The sequence below is a fragment of the Lactuca saligna genome, chromosome 6, assembly GCF_052625555.1.
Source record: "Lactuca saligna cultivar CGN05327 chromosome 6, ASM5262555v1, whole genome shotgun sequence".
Lineage (NCBI taxonomy): Eukaryota > Viridiplantae > Streptophyta > Magnoliopsida > Asterales > Asteraceae > Lactuca > Lactuca saligna.
Window position 1 is genome coordinate 155,469,939 of NC_136422.1, and position 17,548 is coordinate 155,487,486.

A 17,548-nucleotide genomic window follows, 5' to 3' on the forward strand; every position below is an offset into this window, starting at 1 on the left:
GTGGTCAGTTTGTTTTGTAAATGCTACAATTTGTTTTCTATTGATATCATTACAATTTTAACTTGATTAATTCATTTCATCTACCATAAACAAAAATATTGTTTTTTATAAATAAATATTGAACATTTATCTCTCTGTTATTCATTTATTTGTGAGCAATAACCACATAAATGCTATTTTGTATCTAAATACTCTTCAAAAAGCAGATCAAGCTCCATATTTCAATGCTTGCTTTTAGCCCATTAAACACCACCTTCTTAGCCCAATATAACCTTTAACCCATAATATCTTACCAATTAAATATTTAACTGCAATATGTTATAGGAAAAATATTAAATGAAATAAACATGTATTTAAGACAATAAAAAATATAGAAAATATAAGATTTGATATGGTGTGTATATCAATCTTTAATATTCCCTTCAAACTCATCTTTGAAATGGATCAAACATTTTTAATTTGTAGATAAATTAGAGTGTTGAACCCCAATTTAGTGATTTTGTAAAAATATATGCAACTTGTTTGGTTGTTCCTTTGATGCAGTTTCTTTATTTTGACAATTTCATCTAAAAACTTTTCTCTAACCAAATGAACATTATTTTAAATGTGTTTGGTCCTATCATGAAATACAAGATTTAAGCTCAATTGAATTGTTGAATTGTTATCACCTGAAATTTCAACTGGATATTGATCTTTAATACTCAAATTCTTTAATAGTTTTACAATCCAAAGTAATTAAAAATTTACAGAAGCCAAAGCCTATAGTGGAAGATCTTAGATTGTTGCATGTTTTTTGCTTTTCTACGATACTCAAATCTTTGATTTTGAATTTTGTTTTCAAAGATGATTTAACATTTTCAATTTCATGATCTAAATATCCTGTTGATATTATATCATCAACACATACTAAAAGAGCAATAAAACAGTTTGATCTTTTGTTAATGTAAATAGTGAGTAATCAATCTTACTTTGACAAAACCTATATTCACTTAAGAAATAAATTACTTTTTCCTTTCACTTTCTAGGGTGTTGTTTTAGATCATATAACGATTTTTGTAACTTCCAAACTTTAGAATCGGCCTTTGAAAAATAATCATAATGCAAATTTCAACATATAAAAATGCATTATTTATGTCAAGTTGATATAAATTCCATCCATTACAAACAAACAAGAGAAAGTAAAAATCTAAGTGTAACAAAATTAGCAAAAGGCAAAAAAAATCTCATGATAATCAATCCATTCTTTTTGTGAATAACCTATAACACTTTACTTCCCTCCTAGATTTATATTTAATTTTGAAAACACATTTACAACCAATTGGTTTTATGTTTGGAGGAAGATCAATAATTATCCAGATTTAATTGCGATAAAGAGTGTCCATCCCTTTATTCGTGGCATCAACCCAATTCTCAGCTGAGAATTCAAAGTCAAAAATTGAGTCTACACTTGAGTCATCGACATTGGACTTGTCAAAATGTAATGTTGTTATACCATGACTACAAAGTTCTGAATTTTCATTTTTAGCAGAAGTATTTGGATCACCTACACAAGGATCAATTCCATGACTAAAACTAAAGATTTCATCATCAAGAATCAAAGTGACAATGTTATCAAAAAACATATTGAATGACTTTGATCATAAATAGTCTCTCTGTTAGGTGATCCGTGCAACATGTTGAATGGAAAATTATGTTCGTAAACCTTCACATGCATGGAGAAACAAATTGTATTATCTTCCAAAGTCAACAATTTATATCCCTTTTAAAACTAGAAACATATATTTGATTCAAATTTATCATGTACATTTAACTTTATAGCAAAGCAAAGGCTACCAAAAAGACGTAAATGACTCAAATAAGGTATTTTACCATAAATCATATCAAATGGGGTTTTCGGTTTTAAAACAAAAGCTCTAGTACAATTAATAAGATCTGTTGCTCAAAGTACAACATCATCCCAATAGTTAAGAGGAATCCCAATTTGAAATGATAATGATCGAGCAACATTAACAGTTGTTTATGTTTTCTTTCAGTAATACCATTTTGTTGTAGGGCATACACATGTAGGTAAATATTTTTTGGGATACAAGCTTTTTTAATTATTTGTACATAGATGGCTAGAAAAAAAAAACCATAACTCACATATGCTTCATGCTCCTCGCAATTGTTTATTCATCACCTTGTTCTTCTCTTCGGATCTTCATCACATTGTTCTATGCAACATTTAATTCTTATGCGTTTATTATCATTCACTAATATGTTGTTATGGCTCATCTAATTCATATCGGATGATGGTGTTTGAAATCGAAAGAGTATTATTGCATAACCTTGTGTTGTTTCTTAATGCTTCAACGGATTCCACTGTCTTTTTACACCCGCATGTCTTTCATAATAAGTTCGCCACGACGTGGTTGTCCCTTGGGGGAAGACTTAGCTTTTTTTTAATCAATATTGTTGGTAAATTGCCATAAAGATCCCTAAAAATCATCCCAATGCCAATAATAGAGAAAAACGTTGAACACAATAATGTATGTGGAAAACTCTAAAATCGGAGAAAAACCACCAACCTACAAAGATAAAGATCTACTATATGATAAATTATAACAATCACATAAACTAATTTTAAGTTGTTAGTGATTAAGGCTTAGGCCCAAGCCTTTTAAGGTTTAGTAATTAGGGTTTGAGTATTTTCTATATGGGTGGGATGATTATTGTCTAAAAACGATAAAATTAATTCGTCCCATGGATCCATACCTTTATCCAAAAGCTAGAAGTGCCCGTATGTGAAATTATTTCACATATTACGGGTTTTCAAAAGTTGAGTTGTTTGGATGTTTAGAAGTCTTCAAGAAATCCCCACCACTTGTTAAAAGTATCTTTATAATTATCAAGATTGTCGGTCACATGCAACAAATTAAATAATGGCCCTTGTTTAAACGTCATTGCTTACGTTTTTATTCTTGTCTAATAGTTTGTAAGCCCATCTATATAAGGGCATAAGTTCTAAGTTTGAGATCATCGAATCCATTCACCTACAATCACCACCACTACCATTGTATCAAAGCTTCCGCGGTATTTTAATAAAGAAGTGTGTTCTAAGTAATACTTGTACTTTTAAAGTTTTAGTTTTTGAGCTTTAAGTATAATATAAAAATTCCTAGCAACATAATTTTTTTTATCTATAAAAATTCCTGGCAACATAATTTTTATCTTTACATTATGTACTTATCTTTGAATAATCAATAAATAAATCTATTATTTTTCATGGTATCGGAGCTCCAGGTTAAAACCCTACTGATCACAACCCCTAACTGCCACCCAACACCTACGATGACCTTCTCAAATAGTCATCGGAGGTACCATAATTATGCATAAATCCCCCCCCCCCCCCCCGGTTCTCCAATCTCGTTTCCTCTTTATCCTCCTAAATAAAACGTCTCTCATATAAACAACCATCATAACCTTTGTTGCCTTCTACGACATCTTTCAATGTCGTCTTGTTGGACCATTAGTTCTTTCCCACCACCTTTGCATATAGTTCTAAATGCTAAATCCATCGTCACCGTTATCGCATCAAGATCTATTCATCACTGCCATTTTCATCGTTGCGTGCAGATTCAGTGGTTCGACATCATTACCAATGTTGCGTCAAGTTCTTGATCTCTGTTGGCCTCCATTTTCTACCCTTTTTTATCTTCATCTATGTTTTTTTTTCTAGTTTAATTATCTCATTCTGAAAATATAACATCTTGATATTGAGGTATTTTCATTTTAAACCCTAAGTATGAAGATTATTTGCATGTCAGCCTTTGTGTATGAGAAGTGTTTGCCCATAGTGGCACTTTTGTAAATTATAAGCGAAGCTCGCGTACGTTGGGCGTACATAGTGTACATTTGGCGTATGTGCCAAAACCTTAAACCCTAATATTTAGGGCTTGGACCCTAGTTAAGCACCATTAAGTCCCCAACTTGCCTTCTTTCATCACCCCCCAATCCACTTTCATCCCCAAGCAAACCCTAACCCTTTTTAGAGTATTCTTGAGCATTTTGTGTGTGTTTGGGTAACCTTGAAGAAGAGAGGAAGAAGAAAATATCATCTTGGAGGAGTGGGACTCTTTAGATCCAGAATAACAACATCATTTGGAGGTAAAAAATCTCTGAACTTGATTAAGAGTTGTTTAGATCTTATTTAGTTATGGAATGGTGTTCTTTTGGCCCCATAAGCTTGGTTTTATGAGTATGGGTTAATCTAATCCATATAAGTTGTCCTTTTAGACATTTTGAAGCATCTAGAAGGAAAAAAATTGTAATCCTGATTGTTAGATTCCTTCCATGGGAGTTTCAAGGTCTTAATGGGTTAACTAGTTAGAGTTTTGTGTTTGGGCACTTAATGTCCATGCAATACTATAAAGTTGAAAACTTTATGTTTAAGGACATTAGTTTAGGGTCAAATATGAGAATGGGATGAAAGAGCTTAAGGGAATAAGCTCTTAATATAAGGATTAAATGAATTTTGCGTATGTTGGGTGTACGAATTGGTACATTGAGCGTACTAGGTCAGCTTCACATTTTTGGTCAAGGGATGAGTAGGCCCCGCGTACAGGCTGATACATCCAACGTACTTAGCGATGTTGACCAAGTTTGACTGTTTGACTTTGAACAAAATTTGACCAAGTTTCACCTAAGTGTATTTTGGGTATTTGGGTTGTATTTAAGATTACTCACTATTTAGTTAATAGGTGATGAGTGGAGCTTGGTGTAACACCTATAATTTCAAACCAATTTAAACTTTATAAAACATGTCAAGTTCATCAAAACATTACAACTTTGTTTTCAAAATATTAATTATCAGAGTTTTTCCCAGAAACATAAACATAACAGGAGGAGCTGTACGATCACACCTTTACCTTGCCATGATCCCCTGATGTAACTGAAACAATAAACTGAAACTGTAAGCCCGAAAGCTTAGTGAGTTACCCCCAAAACACCGATACACATACAGTCCACATAACGATATCAACAATATCATAACATTACAAACTGAACAGAACAGCACGTAACGAGTCCACAATATTACAGACTGGAATACCCCTGGGCCCATAGTGTGAGTCTGGAATGCCTACCGAGCCCTCATCTCACATATGGATTGCCACCGAGCCCTCAATATGAGTCTGGAATGCCTACTGGGCCCTCAGCTCGTATATGGACTGCTCCCGAGTCCTCAGTATGAGTTTGGAATGCCTACCGGTCCCTCAGCTCATATCTGGAATGCTCCCAAGTCCTCGGTATGAGTCTGGAATGCCTATCGGGCCCTCAGCTCATATCTGGAATACTTTAGGGTTTGTTGGCTACTGCATGGAGCAGTACAACCTCAACCCCACCCACATAACATATAACATAACTACTGAGCATGCAATAATCATATAACATCACAGGTAGTCCTACAGGTCTACCTAACTGGCATAACCACTAGCATGCAACACTAACTCATACTCAACATCTAACACTACTAGCATAACATATCCAATGGGCCGGCCTTGGTGCCCTAGACCCCTTATTATAGTGAGGATAACTCACCTCGTAGATGTCAACTCGGTAGATAAATCCCAGCTCTCGGATCACTTGCCAAAGACTCCACCACCTATTACCATAGTACGAATATACTCATAAGTCCTCATCCTCACAAAGTACTCCATAAACCAACTAGTTAACCCCTGTTCAAAGTCAAAGTCCTCAGTCAAGGTCAACAATCCATGTTGACCTTAACTCGCCGAGTACCCTCGGCTACTTGTCGAGTTCCTTGAAGTTCTTTCCCACTCGTCGAGTCACCGGGCTGACTCGTCGAGTTCTTACGATTTTCGATTGAAACCCTAAGGTCACCCGTCGAGTTTCCTTCTAGCAACACGTCGATACACACGTATTCCTAACTTGGGGAAAACTTATCCGACTCGCCGAGTTGTTCATACAACTCGTCGAGTCTATGGCAATCTTCATCGGACTCGCCGAGTTGTTCATCCAACTCGTCGAGTTCACGGCCATCTTCATATTCCTTTAGTCCTTAAGCCATACAGACTCGTTTAAGCCCTGCAATGGCTCCAAATTATAGATCCAAGCTTCCAGGGCGTGCCTTTCATGTAAAGTTGCAAACTTTACGTGCATGCATGGCTAAAAAGGCTCTTAATGCCAAATCTAAGCTCTTAATGGGGTTTCATGCACAAAGAAGGCCTCATCCACGACCAAAACAGAAACTTTATGATTCTAGAACTTGAGAAGGGTCCAGATCTAAAGTTACAACTTCAGATCTAGCTCATATCTTGCAATATCACCTTATTCAAACCATAAAAATTCTAGATCTCCGCCATATGAGGTCTAAAAGGAAAAGAGATAAAGATGACGACTTGATACTTTCAATGGATGCTAACTGAGGTAGATCTTGGATTTCCAATCCTTCCTTGTTCCTATCCTCTTGCTCTCCAAGTTCTTCCTCCCAAAAACCTTCTTTCCAAGCTTACAATGCACAAGAATGAAGCACCACACGGGATAGGGTTTCTATGAGCTCTCAAGGACTGTAAAGAGGCCAAATGAGGCTTATGCTCCCTTAAATAGAGTGCAGAAACCCGAGATTAGGGTTTCACCTGCCAGCTCCTACTCGTCGAGTCCCTTTATGGACTCGACAAGTAGGTCACTAAATACGCGATCCCACCTCGTTGTTACTCGACGAGTAGGGCAACCTTAACTCGTCGAGTACGGCTTAAAGCTAAAGAAATTCTTAATTAAATCAATACCTGAGAATCGGGGAGTTACACTGGGATTTAGAGTAAATACATATTCAGCTTGTTCAGATTGAGAGATGAGTTTTCCTCACTATACTTTTGGGTCAAATGCACCAATGTTGACCCACTAGGTTATGTATCCTGGTATAGAGAATGTTGCTATGTTTCAGTGATCTGTTAGATCTGTGTGCTAGTATATAGGATGTTATTCTGCTATAGTGATATGTAGATCTGCCTATCACCCTAATTGATTATTTGATTATCAGTTTGTTGGATATATATTATCTCTTATGTATATGTCGACATAGTATGGTTGGGTTGAGGCAATACTACTTTATGCGGAAGCCAACAAACCCGGGAGCAATCCAAATATAAGTTGTGGGCCTGGAGGGAAAGCCAAACTTATGTTGTGGGCTCGGGAGCAAGCTATACATGAGTTGTGGGTCAGAAGGCAAGTCGGATTCATGTTGTGGGATCAAGGGTAATCGAGTCTATTAGTTGTGGACCTAGTATGCATGTTGTTATATGTTTGTGTGTTGGTACTTTGGGGGAACTCACTAAGTTTTGGCTAATAATTTCAGTTTATTGTTTCATGTACTTCAGATTATCGTGGGAAAGCGAAGGCGTGATCATGCACATCTTCCTGTTTATATGATATTGGATTTTGTGATACTCTGATTATGATTACTTTTGAGAACAATTGTTTTGTAAACACTTTATGGTTAAAATGGGTGTTTTTTTTTTTGAAAATTTTAAGTATCTATGATTTTGGGCTGTTACAGATAAAACTGTAGAGGAGTGTTAGTGATTAGTGTTTAGGCTCAAACCCATCAGGGTTAAGTAATTAGGGTTTGAGTATTCTCTATATATTATGTAATTGTCTTTTAGCTGATCAATAAAGTAATCTATTATCTTTCACAAGCCTCCCCCAAAATTACACCCCATATTTAGGGTGAGCTCAGGCAGTTCCTCGGGTTTTCAAGTTAATCGATTTTGTGTTTGTCATCTAAACTAGTAGGAACCATATTATATTTGGTTTTTTGTTACTTGGCCGGTTCGGTTTGGTTAGCTCAAATTTATTCATTTTGTGTTTTTTTTTTACTTTTGAAATAGTAAATTATATTAGCTTTCTTAATCACATTGTTGTTGAGGAATGGCCTCAAATTCTTTAAAATTGTTCCAAATCCAATAATAGAGAAAATAATTAAACACAATAGTATGCATGGAAAACTTGTGGGCCTCCACGGTTAAGATCCATTATATTATAAATTATTAAAATCACATAAACTAATCCTTCGGCACCCCCCCTCCCCCTCCCCCCCCCCCCCCAAAAAAAAAAAAAAAAAATTACATCTACGCTTAGGGTGAGCACTAAACGATTCTTCCGGATAATCAGTTTTGCGTCTGACATCGAAACTACCCGTAAAGTGAACCGTATGATCTTCGGCTTTTCAGTTTCTCGATTTCGGGTTGTTCACCCCGAATTAGATTTTTTTTTATTTTGAAATAATCATAAATTATGTTTATATTAGACAAAAAAAATTGAACCAGGATATATAATCTACTCCTAACCTAATACCAATATCCACAACGAGACTTGAACCATCGACCTCTAAAGGGAGGACAACACCAAATTTGTTTTTTTTTTTTGAAATAGTCATACATTATATTTATATTAAATAATTTTTTTGAACCGACAAATATAATATACTTCTAACCTACCACCTAAATCCACCTATGTCCACGATAGAACTTGCATGTCGACATCATAAATTATATTTATATTAGATAAAAAGTAATTAAGGACCAAAATCGTTAATTGTTTATGAACAAAAATTTAACTTCGCTTATGGTGAATTATATTATTTGAATTAACTTCCCTAATGTATTTTAAAACTTAAACAATTAGTAGGTTTCTGTTGTTCCTCGAATAAAAAAGATTTATCACAAATTCGAACTAGATTGTCATCCAACTTGAAAGCTGAATTATAACCTTATAAACCCAACCCACCAAACCGATTAAGGTGCGTTCTATACGTTTTTTCGGTCAATTAATATTCATCCTTACTCAATTATAGTTGTTCTTAATGAAAATAATAACACCCAAGGTTCTAACAGGTCTAATAACAACTAATATGTTTTATTTTGTGTTTAACTTTATGTATGTTTTTTACTATGAGTGAAAAAAAGTAATTTTGATTAATGTTTTTAAGATGTGTTTAAGAAAATTGAAGCAAAAATTATTTTGTCACATGTAAACAACAAACAATTGTATTAACTTTATAAAGAACACCTAATTGTCAATCAAATTAGAGATTCAAAGACAACAAACAGGATTGAACAGCTCAAGATACAAATTTTGAACTACTTACTGTTTAGGAAAATAAGACATATTTTTCCATTCGTCTTTCTATTATGACAATTTACATACATAGAGATACAAATATTTATATAAAAGACGTTTAGACAAAGAAAACGCAAATATTCACAGACATACAATTATAAATGCAAACATTCACAAATATATATATATATATATATATATATATATATATATATATATATATATATATATATATATATATATATATATATAGACTTGCAAATACATACAAATACAAAAGCTATTAACATCAACAAATAAGTAAACATATCTATATAAGAATTATGTAATTTAACAATTACAAAGTCTAAACATTACATTATTAATAAAACAGACCTAATAATACAATCTAACCTTTTTTTCCGCATAAACCCAGACATCATCAACCCAAAATTGATGAATCTTATCTCATACATAATGAACAAATGCTTTTTCTATGCCGAAAATACACCACATATTTTCCTCATATTTTCTTGATAATCTTCTGCACTCACCGTCCCTGTGCCAAACATCAACAATATCAAATACTGCAAAAATCATTTATCAAAACTATAATGTCCCAAAAATCAAAAGTAAAAATTTTGTTTTTAAGTCAATAAAAACCATCAAATATGCATATTAAACCCAATGAAAGTATGTCAATGTGAAAATGGTTGTCCGAGTACAATCCCAAAATAATAAAATATGTTGAACACGACTGGATGCGTTGTGATCAGGTCGGGCCCTTCCCTTTCAAACCAGAAGTACCTGAAACATAAACTTAAACCATAAGCACAAAGCTTAGTGGGTTCTCCAAAATACCACGCAGAACATACACACATAAATATAACAACATGTGGTTGTGTCGGGTCTGTATCAACCCATGTAACAACTAGTAGTTGTATCGAGTCCGTATCAACCACCTGGCTCGTATCAACCCCGAGTCCATAATGACTCCGAGCCCAGATCGGCTCCATACATATATCATACAATCTTATCAGTAATATTTATATAGCCATATACTTCCCACACATACAAATCAGTGGGCCGACATTGGTGCCTTTGACCCATTAGTGTAGTGAGATGACTCACCTCTACCTGAAGATAACTAAATCTCACACTTGAGCTGCTGCTATCACGACCTCTTTCACTAATCAAAACCCAAAGACATCCCTAATTAATAATCATGATTTTAACCCATAATCAATGGTCTAAAACATCTTTTATCTTATTAAGGGAAAAAGACCATTTTACCATTCTCATACATGACCCAATATTCAAGGCCCAAAAACCCTAACGACCCAAAGACCAAAAATGACCCAAAAGGGTTCTTTGGGAGTACGTCATGCGTACAACTTATCACACCATGTGTACAACTTTTGACTCAGAAGGATTATGGGGCAGCAACCCAGTATGCCTAACATACTCAAGGTTATGCCCAACATACCCTTTGGAAATCTAGACCCTCTGTTAAGGTCTTAAATATTTAAGATTTAATGTCCAAACTTCAGATCTAAACCCATTAAACGTCTAAATTCATAAGTTGTAACCTTTATGCATTTGCATGGCAAAAGGAAGCTCAAAACCAAAACCCTAACTTATATTACCATCTAAAACTCCATAACTCTTGTATGGATGAAAACCAAGGACCAAGCTTGCATTTTTATGTCACTAAACACTCTAAAATGCTTGAAAGGGCAACTCAATGGTTTGGAGTAGAAAAAACTAATGAGACCAAGGTTTTTGGGACAAAAAGATCATAACTTGAAAACTAACAAGATCTAGCAAGGCAAGCATCAAGATTTGAGCTTTATACCTACTAAAGATGCACAAAGATGAGTATATGATGGATCCAAGAGCTTGAGTGAAATACCACAACTCCAAAGGTTTTCCTTCATCACCAAGAACACCAAAATGTCATTAAAAGCTTCAAAAACCACACACAAGAATTAGGGTTTCAAAAATGGAGGCTAAGAGAGATGGAGGTTAGAGGTAAGAGAGGTCTTAAGGTTATAATGTCCTTTAAATAGGGTCTAAACCCTAAAAATTAGGGTTTAGAATCTTCATGAGTAAGCCCAAGGTAATCTTACGTATGCCTAACATATGCGAAAGAATCCCTGCCACCCATTAATAAACTACACTCGACGTTCCAGGAGGTACCCCCCCCTGGCGTAAGGACTATTTTTGCAAAGTTTTTATATACTTAGAGACAAAATGAAAGGTACCTAAAACACAGTGTTACAACTCTCCCCACTTGAATCAAACTTCATCCTCAAAGTCCGTTGCAGCAAACAAGTTTGGGTAGTGCTCCCTCATCTCATCCTCAGACTCCCACATCCACTCAGAGCCCTTTCAGCGTTGCCATTGCATATTTACCAGGTCCACCACTTTGTTGCGTATAACCTTGGTCTTCCTGTCAAGAATCACAACCGGCCTCTCCACATAGTTCATGCGCTCGTCGACCTCAATATCGTCCAAAGGAATCACCGCATAATCATCAGCTAAACACTTCTGTAACTGAGAGACATATAAGGTGTTATGGATATGACTGATCTCATCAAGCAAATCCAAACCATGCGGGGGAGCCTATGGCTTTCCAGGTAAAGACCATGGGGGGACCCCATGACGCTTGGATGTCAAACCATGCGGGGGAGTCGATAACTTTCCAGGTAAAGACCACTGGGGAGCCCATGACACTTAGGTGTATGACCATGTGGGGGAGCCTATGACATCCTGGAGTAAGACCCTAGGAGGAGCCCACAACATCCTTATATGCTTATATGTTTATACTCATGACTTATGTGGTTGATATGGTTTATGCAGTTACGTGGATTATGTGGGGTATGCTCTGGGAAACCCACTAAGCTTCGTGCTTATAGTTTTGTTTATGGGTTTAGGTATCATTTGTTTGGAAAGGAAGGGATCGACTTGATTGCAGTGCACACACCCATGTTTTCCGCATTTTATGATTTTGGGATGTAACTCTGATAAATGTTTTAATTAAGCAATGTTTTTGAATGTTTGGATTAAGTAATAGTTGTATTTGACTATAATAAAAAATGAAAATTTTACCATTGATTTTTGGGTCGTTATTGTTGTTCTAATTGACGGAAACATTGAATTCGATAAAAAATAATCCATAAGGGTAAATGATTATTTTTAGGGTTTTTGACATTATAGTACAACAAAGTTTGGCCATTTTACACATGTAGCCACTCAAGTTGTTGTTGTTTTTTTTGGGTCTAGTAGATCATTAAAGTTAAATTTTACATATCAATTACACCATTATATGACCAGATACAAGAACAACCGATTACCTGTCATTCTGCCACGTTAGCATGTTACCCGTAAACCGAATACAATTTCTTTCAAACCCTTAATTAGCCGGTATATCCTAACGTTTAGGACCAATTGAGCATAAAAAAATACTTGAATGGCTAAATGTGTAAATTCGCCAAAATTTGTTGTACTAAGATGCTAAAATCCCTTATTTTTATAATTTAACGCTAACAATTCAAAAGTTCTAACCAAACAACATGTTATAAATTCAATCTTTTTAAAAATCCAGGCTTCTTAAAATTTCAAATTATTCTTAAAAATTAACCTTATACCTAACAAAAATTTTAAATGCTATTATTTGCCCGTCTTAAAACAATCGGAGAGGGACTTTGATTGCAGTATTTCTAAACCATAAGGGTACAAATCATAATATTTTGCCTAGTTAACATAATTGACAAAAATCCTTCTCGAACCGAATTTGAGGTCTCCACCTCAATCAGATTAGGGTTAGGGTTTTGGAAAGCGAAGAGAAGGAACTCTCGCTTATAGACGCAATCGTTTGCGAAAAAACTGTAAGTACTTCGACTCGCTACTCTATAACAGAATAGCATCTTAGATTCATCGTTCTCTTATACTTTACATGTCGTATTTGCTAAACGTTGTTCTTGATCTAGTATCTGCAGCTATCCAGTTTCTATCGGATGATTTTTCACTCTGTAGTAGCTTTATAGCTCTTCTTTTTCGTTCATGGTACATTAAATTTGTTTTCGCTGCATTTTGTTTCATATATTCGACGTATGTGATAGGGACTCAACAATCTAAGCCAATTCGCTTCGAACTCGAACATATTGTTTTATTCTGGCATCCTAACCCATAAGTTTTAATCCAGTTTTGGCTTCCATTACCTCTCGTGACTCGGTTGTTATAAAATGTTGATGATCCTAGACGATCTAGGTATCTAACACGTTTTGCCTAATCCGATAAGTGCAAGTTGAAACCTTGGAGATTCTTCACTGTAACTATTTCATTTTCAGAGTTCATGTGATAATTTCTCTCGCAAAAAATGGAGAAACCTGTAACAATATTTGTTTTCCAGTTTACTGAGCTGTATTGTATGATAAAAGGTGAATTCAGTTTGACGTTTCTTCACTTTGGAGTATCAAATATTTGCAATTTAAGAGGTGTTTAGGTCACTTACTCATATACAATGTTAAATCTTAGTTGAGACATAATATAATCTTCAAAATTCCAAAATGTATTTGCTTTTTGCTGAAACAGAGTGATGGATTTATTCATCTCTTACCTGTATGTGACACCTTCAATTTCTTCTTCTTTCAGGTGAACATGATTGATCAGGATGAATATCGTTGTTTCATTGGTAACCTTTCATGGTCAACATCTGACAGGGATTTGAAAGAAGCCTTTAAAAAATTTGACCATCTTCTAGATGCAAAGGTAAACCTTTTTCATTTGTACTTTCATTTGTACACTAATTCACATATGTTTGTTTTCTAGGTTGTTATGGACAGATCATCAGGGAGATCACGTGGATTTGGATTTGTTACTTTTGATGATGAAAAGTCAATGGAAGATGCAATCGAAGCAATGAATGGAATAGATTTAGATGGGCGTCCGATTTCAGTAGACAAAGCTCAACCAAATCAAGGCGGCGGCGGTGGTGGTAGAGACCGTGATGGCGGTCGTGACCGTGACCGCGACAGGGGGAGGGACCGCGGGCGAGATCGTGATTATGGCAGTGCCGGCGGCGGTGGTGGGCGGGGATCTGGCGGTGACTGCTTCAAATGTGGAAAGCCTGGACATTTTGCTCGTGAATGTCCATCTGGAGAAGGGTCAAGAGGTGGTAGTCGGTATGGTGGAAGAGATGACAGATATGGTGGTGGTGGCGGCGGCGGAAGCCGCCATGGTCCTGACCGTGGCGGAGATCGTGATCGTTCGAGTGGACGGAATAGGGATTCCGGCAGTCGTGGTGGTTCGGGAAGCGATAGACGTGATCGCGATCGCGATCGTTCTGGTCCCTATGAACGCCCTTGATTATGCATCTAAGGTAATGATTTTTAGTTTTCTTGTAATAAAAAAAAATTTAGATTTAATTTTTTTGAGCTATTGTAATAAGACATAAACAAAGCAGTTTGTACTGTGTTTGACATGCATTGAACCGGGACACGTGTCAAATGGGACGAAATTTACAATTTTTTGTCCCATCCAAAAAGGCAGAACAAGGTGGGACATAGACTCACTTTCTATCTCTTGTTTGTTAAAAAGATGTAAATACCCTCCACATCCTAATCCTCAAAAATAGCCCTAAAAAGCTTGTTGAGTCCTATCTTGTCCAGTCCCTTGTAACAAATGCAGCCGAAGGCTGCATTTGTTATACTGGACACGACACTATTGGGACTGGTCAAGCTTTGTAGGGCTATTTTTGATGATTAGGATGTGGAGGACATTTATGTCTTTTTAACAGATAAGAGATAGAATGTGAGTCTCTGTCCTACCTTGTTCTGCCTTTTTGGGTGAGACAAAAAATTGTAAATTTTGTCCCATTGACATGTATCCGGGTTCAATGTAAGCCAAAGACACTACAACAAATTGTTTTGGTTTAGCAAGTGGGGTGTAATGGTTGTTGGTATTTCAGGTGTGGCAGGTAAAGAAGCTGGATGTAGCAAAACAATGAGTGATTTACGTGAGATTGCATTCAGTCCCATTTTGGATAATGTGAAAGTGGAAATCTATAATATATATATATATATATATATATATATATATATATATATATATATATATATATATATATATATATATATATATATATATATTTTAATTTCCAGATTCTAGTATTTGTTTATCTTTCGAACAAATTTCTTGAAATGTTGAATGGATCTGTTTTCAGTGTTCTTTTAGATTTATTTGGTGCTTGATTTGAGTATATTGTTTTGTTTCCGGTTGATCTGAATTATGTTTAGAGCTTTAGCTTGTTTAAAGTATTTTCAAAATTACTTTTTTAATGGTTTGTGAGTGGATGATGTGGATCTCACTAGAAATCCGCAAAACAGGCGAATTAACATAAGATTATTATTATTTTTTTTGAAAATAATTGCGCAAAAACCATATTCTGCAGAACAAAAAGCGTTCCACAAATTGTTTTTATAGAATTTTCATTTTTTGTAGTGGGAACAATTCATAAATGCATTTCCCCTAAAAGAACTTATGTCCAGGTGTGATGAATGTTAAAAGGAGGTGGTTTAATGATATAGCATCCTTTGTTTTAGTAATGGACAACGCTGTTGATTTGATAAGCCGATTTTAGTTCAAATCAATGACTCAAATCGGTTTGCTTTTAAAATAGTCGAAATCTTTGCCTTTTCATTTGGAAAAATACATAAAGATTACTATATTGTTGTGGTTTTAATGGTTTAATTGTTATATTTTAATTTCGTAATAGCTAATCAAGTCTGGCATATTTCCTATTTTGATTTTTTTTATCTGCTGTAAAATATTAACATGTTAAAGTTGTTTTTAATATAAAATATAAAATCTAATTAGTATTTAGTGGTTTTATTCAAATAGTTAGTATAAACAAAATTCACTAAATACAATATAAGGGTATGTTTGGTTGTAAAAAAAATTCTAAGAAATTTTTTTAAACATAGAAAAATATTTTTGGTTCGATTTTTTTTCCAAAAATTTTCTAAGAAAAGAGAGCTTTTTGATTTTCTAAATTAAATATAACTTGTAGAAGGTAATATGTTAAATATTGTATTGATGTAACGAAAATTGAAAAATAAAAACCGTTTGAACATACATATTCAATAATTCCAACAGATTTTGTAATTTTTCTAAAATGGAAAATAAAACTCAGTAAGTTTTAATCAACCGTGTTTCTTTAAATTTTCTATTGAAAACAAAAACTCTACTATCCTTTTTTATTTTCTTGTATATTTTTGAAGAAACTGAAAATAAATTTTTATAACCAACAGCACTTCTTTGTTTTCCATAAACATTTTATAAGAAAAAAGAGTATTGAAATTTGAAACAAAAAATAACAAAAAATAAAAATAAAAATAAATCACGGGGTACAATGCAAAAATGCATTTGCGTAGGGTGACTTGTGAAAATGCATTTGGTATGGTGCCTACGAAAATGCTAAAATATATATAAAAAAGTTATCTACATGGTAGAAAAATATAGGCAAATACAAACTAATATATAAAAAAAAAAACTTTATTACAATAAGTCCATTGTCCTATTCAGCTATGCTGAGATAAAAGTTTTTTTTTTAATAACGTATTAAAATATTATTATTTTTATTAAATATAACTTAACAAGACGAATAGAAAATATAAAAATATATTCAATTTCTCTTTTGAATAATATAAATTGAAAAAGTTAAAAGAAATATGAAAAATGGCGTAAATAGTTGGAACCACTTCCGACCTATTGAGATCCCCTACATAGGCATATCCGAAAGATGTTATTTTTTTAATATTTTTAAAGTTTAGTTTATTTATTAGAAAAAGCTTAATAATTTGTGTTAGCTTTTCTATTTTTCTTTTAAATAAAATGTCAAAACTCAAATTCTTTATTACATATTTTTTAGAACGATTTGCATATGTATCCATTATTATATTTTTAGAGAAATTAAATATCCTCTTACAATTTCCTCCTACTTATCTTCCTACCAATGTTAAATGGTGATAAGTTGATTTAAATATTATTAAGAAAAATTTAATATAATACATATCATCATTTGATATGAGTAGCAGGATATTTAATTTTCATATTTTTAAATCTAAATATTTTGTCTAAATCTGAAAAATATTTATTTATCAACTCCGGATATTGTTAGACCATATATCCTTTATCATTTTCGTTGCTCTATATTAAATCCCTTAATTAGGATTTTAATTTATAAGTTAATGAAGCTTATGTAAGTGTGTTCTAGAATTTTATGATTGTTTAGAAAATTAAAATCCGTTTAAAAAGTAAATAAGGAAAATGACTAATACGTACACCACATGCCTTGTAAAAAACACAGAAGTTCCTAGTCAAATTAAAAAATTCTGATTAAAATTGTGACCACTAATACTACTAGACCAAACCTATAAATAAAGCAAAA

The 17,548-nt window shown here is 34.0% G+C and overlaps 1 protein-coding gene across 1 annotated transcript; it reads left to right on the forward strand.

Moving 5' to 3' along the window:
- Positions 1–12,835: 12,835 nt before the first annotated feature.
- Positions 12,836–15,174, forward strand: LOC145001368 (glycine-rich RNA-binding protein RZ1A-like). Its single transcript, XM_078960739.1, has 4 exons — positions 12,836–12,986; positions 13,753–13,869; positions 13,930–14,479; positions 15,068–15,174. Exons 2-3 carry the CDS (start codon positions 13,759–13,761, stop codon positions 14,464–14,466), a joined length of 648 nt encoding a protein of 215 aa, XP_078816865.1. The 5' UTR covers positions 12,836–12,986; positions 13,753–13,758; the 3' UTR covers positions 14,467–14,479; positions 15,068–15,174.
- Positions 15,175–17,548: the final 2,374 nt, after the last annotated feature.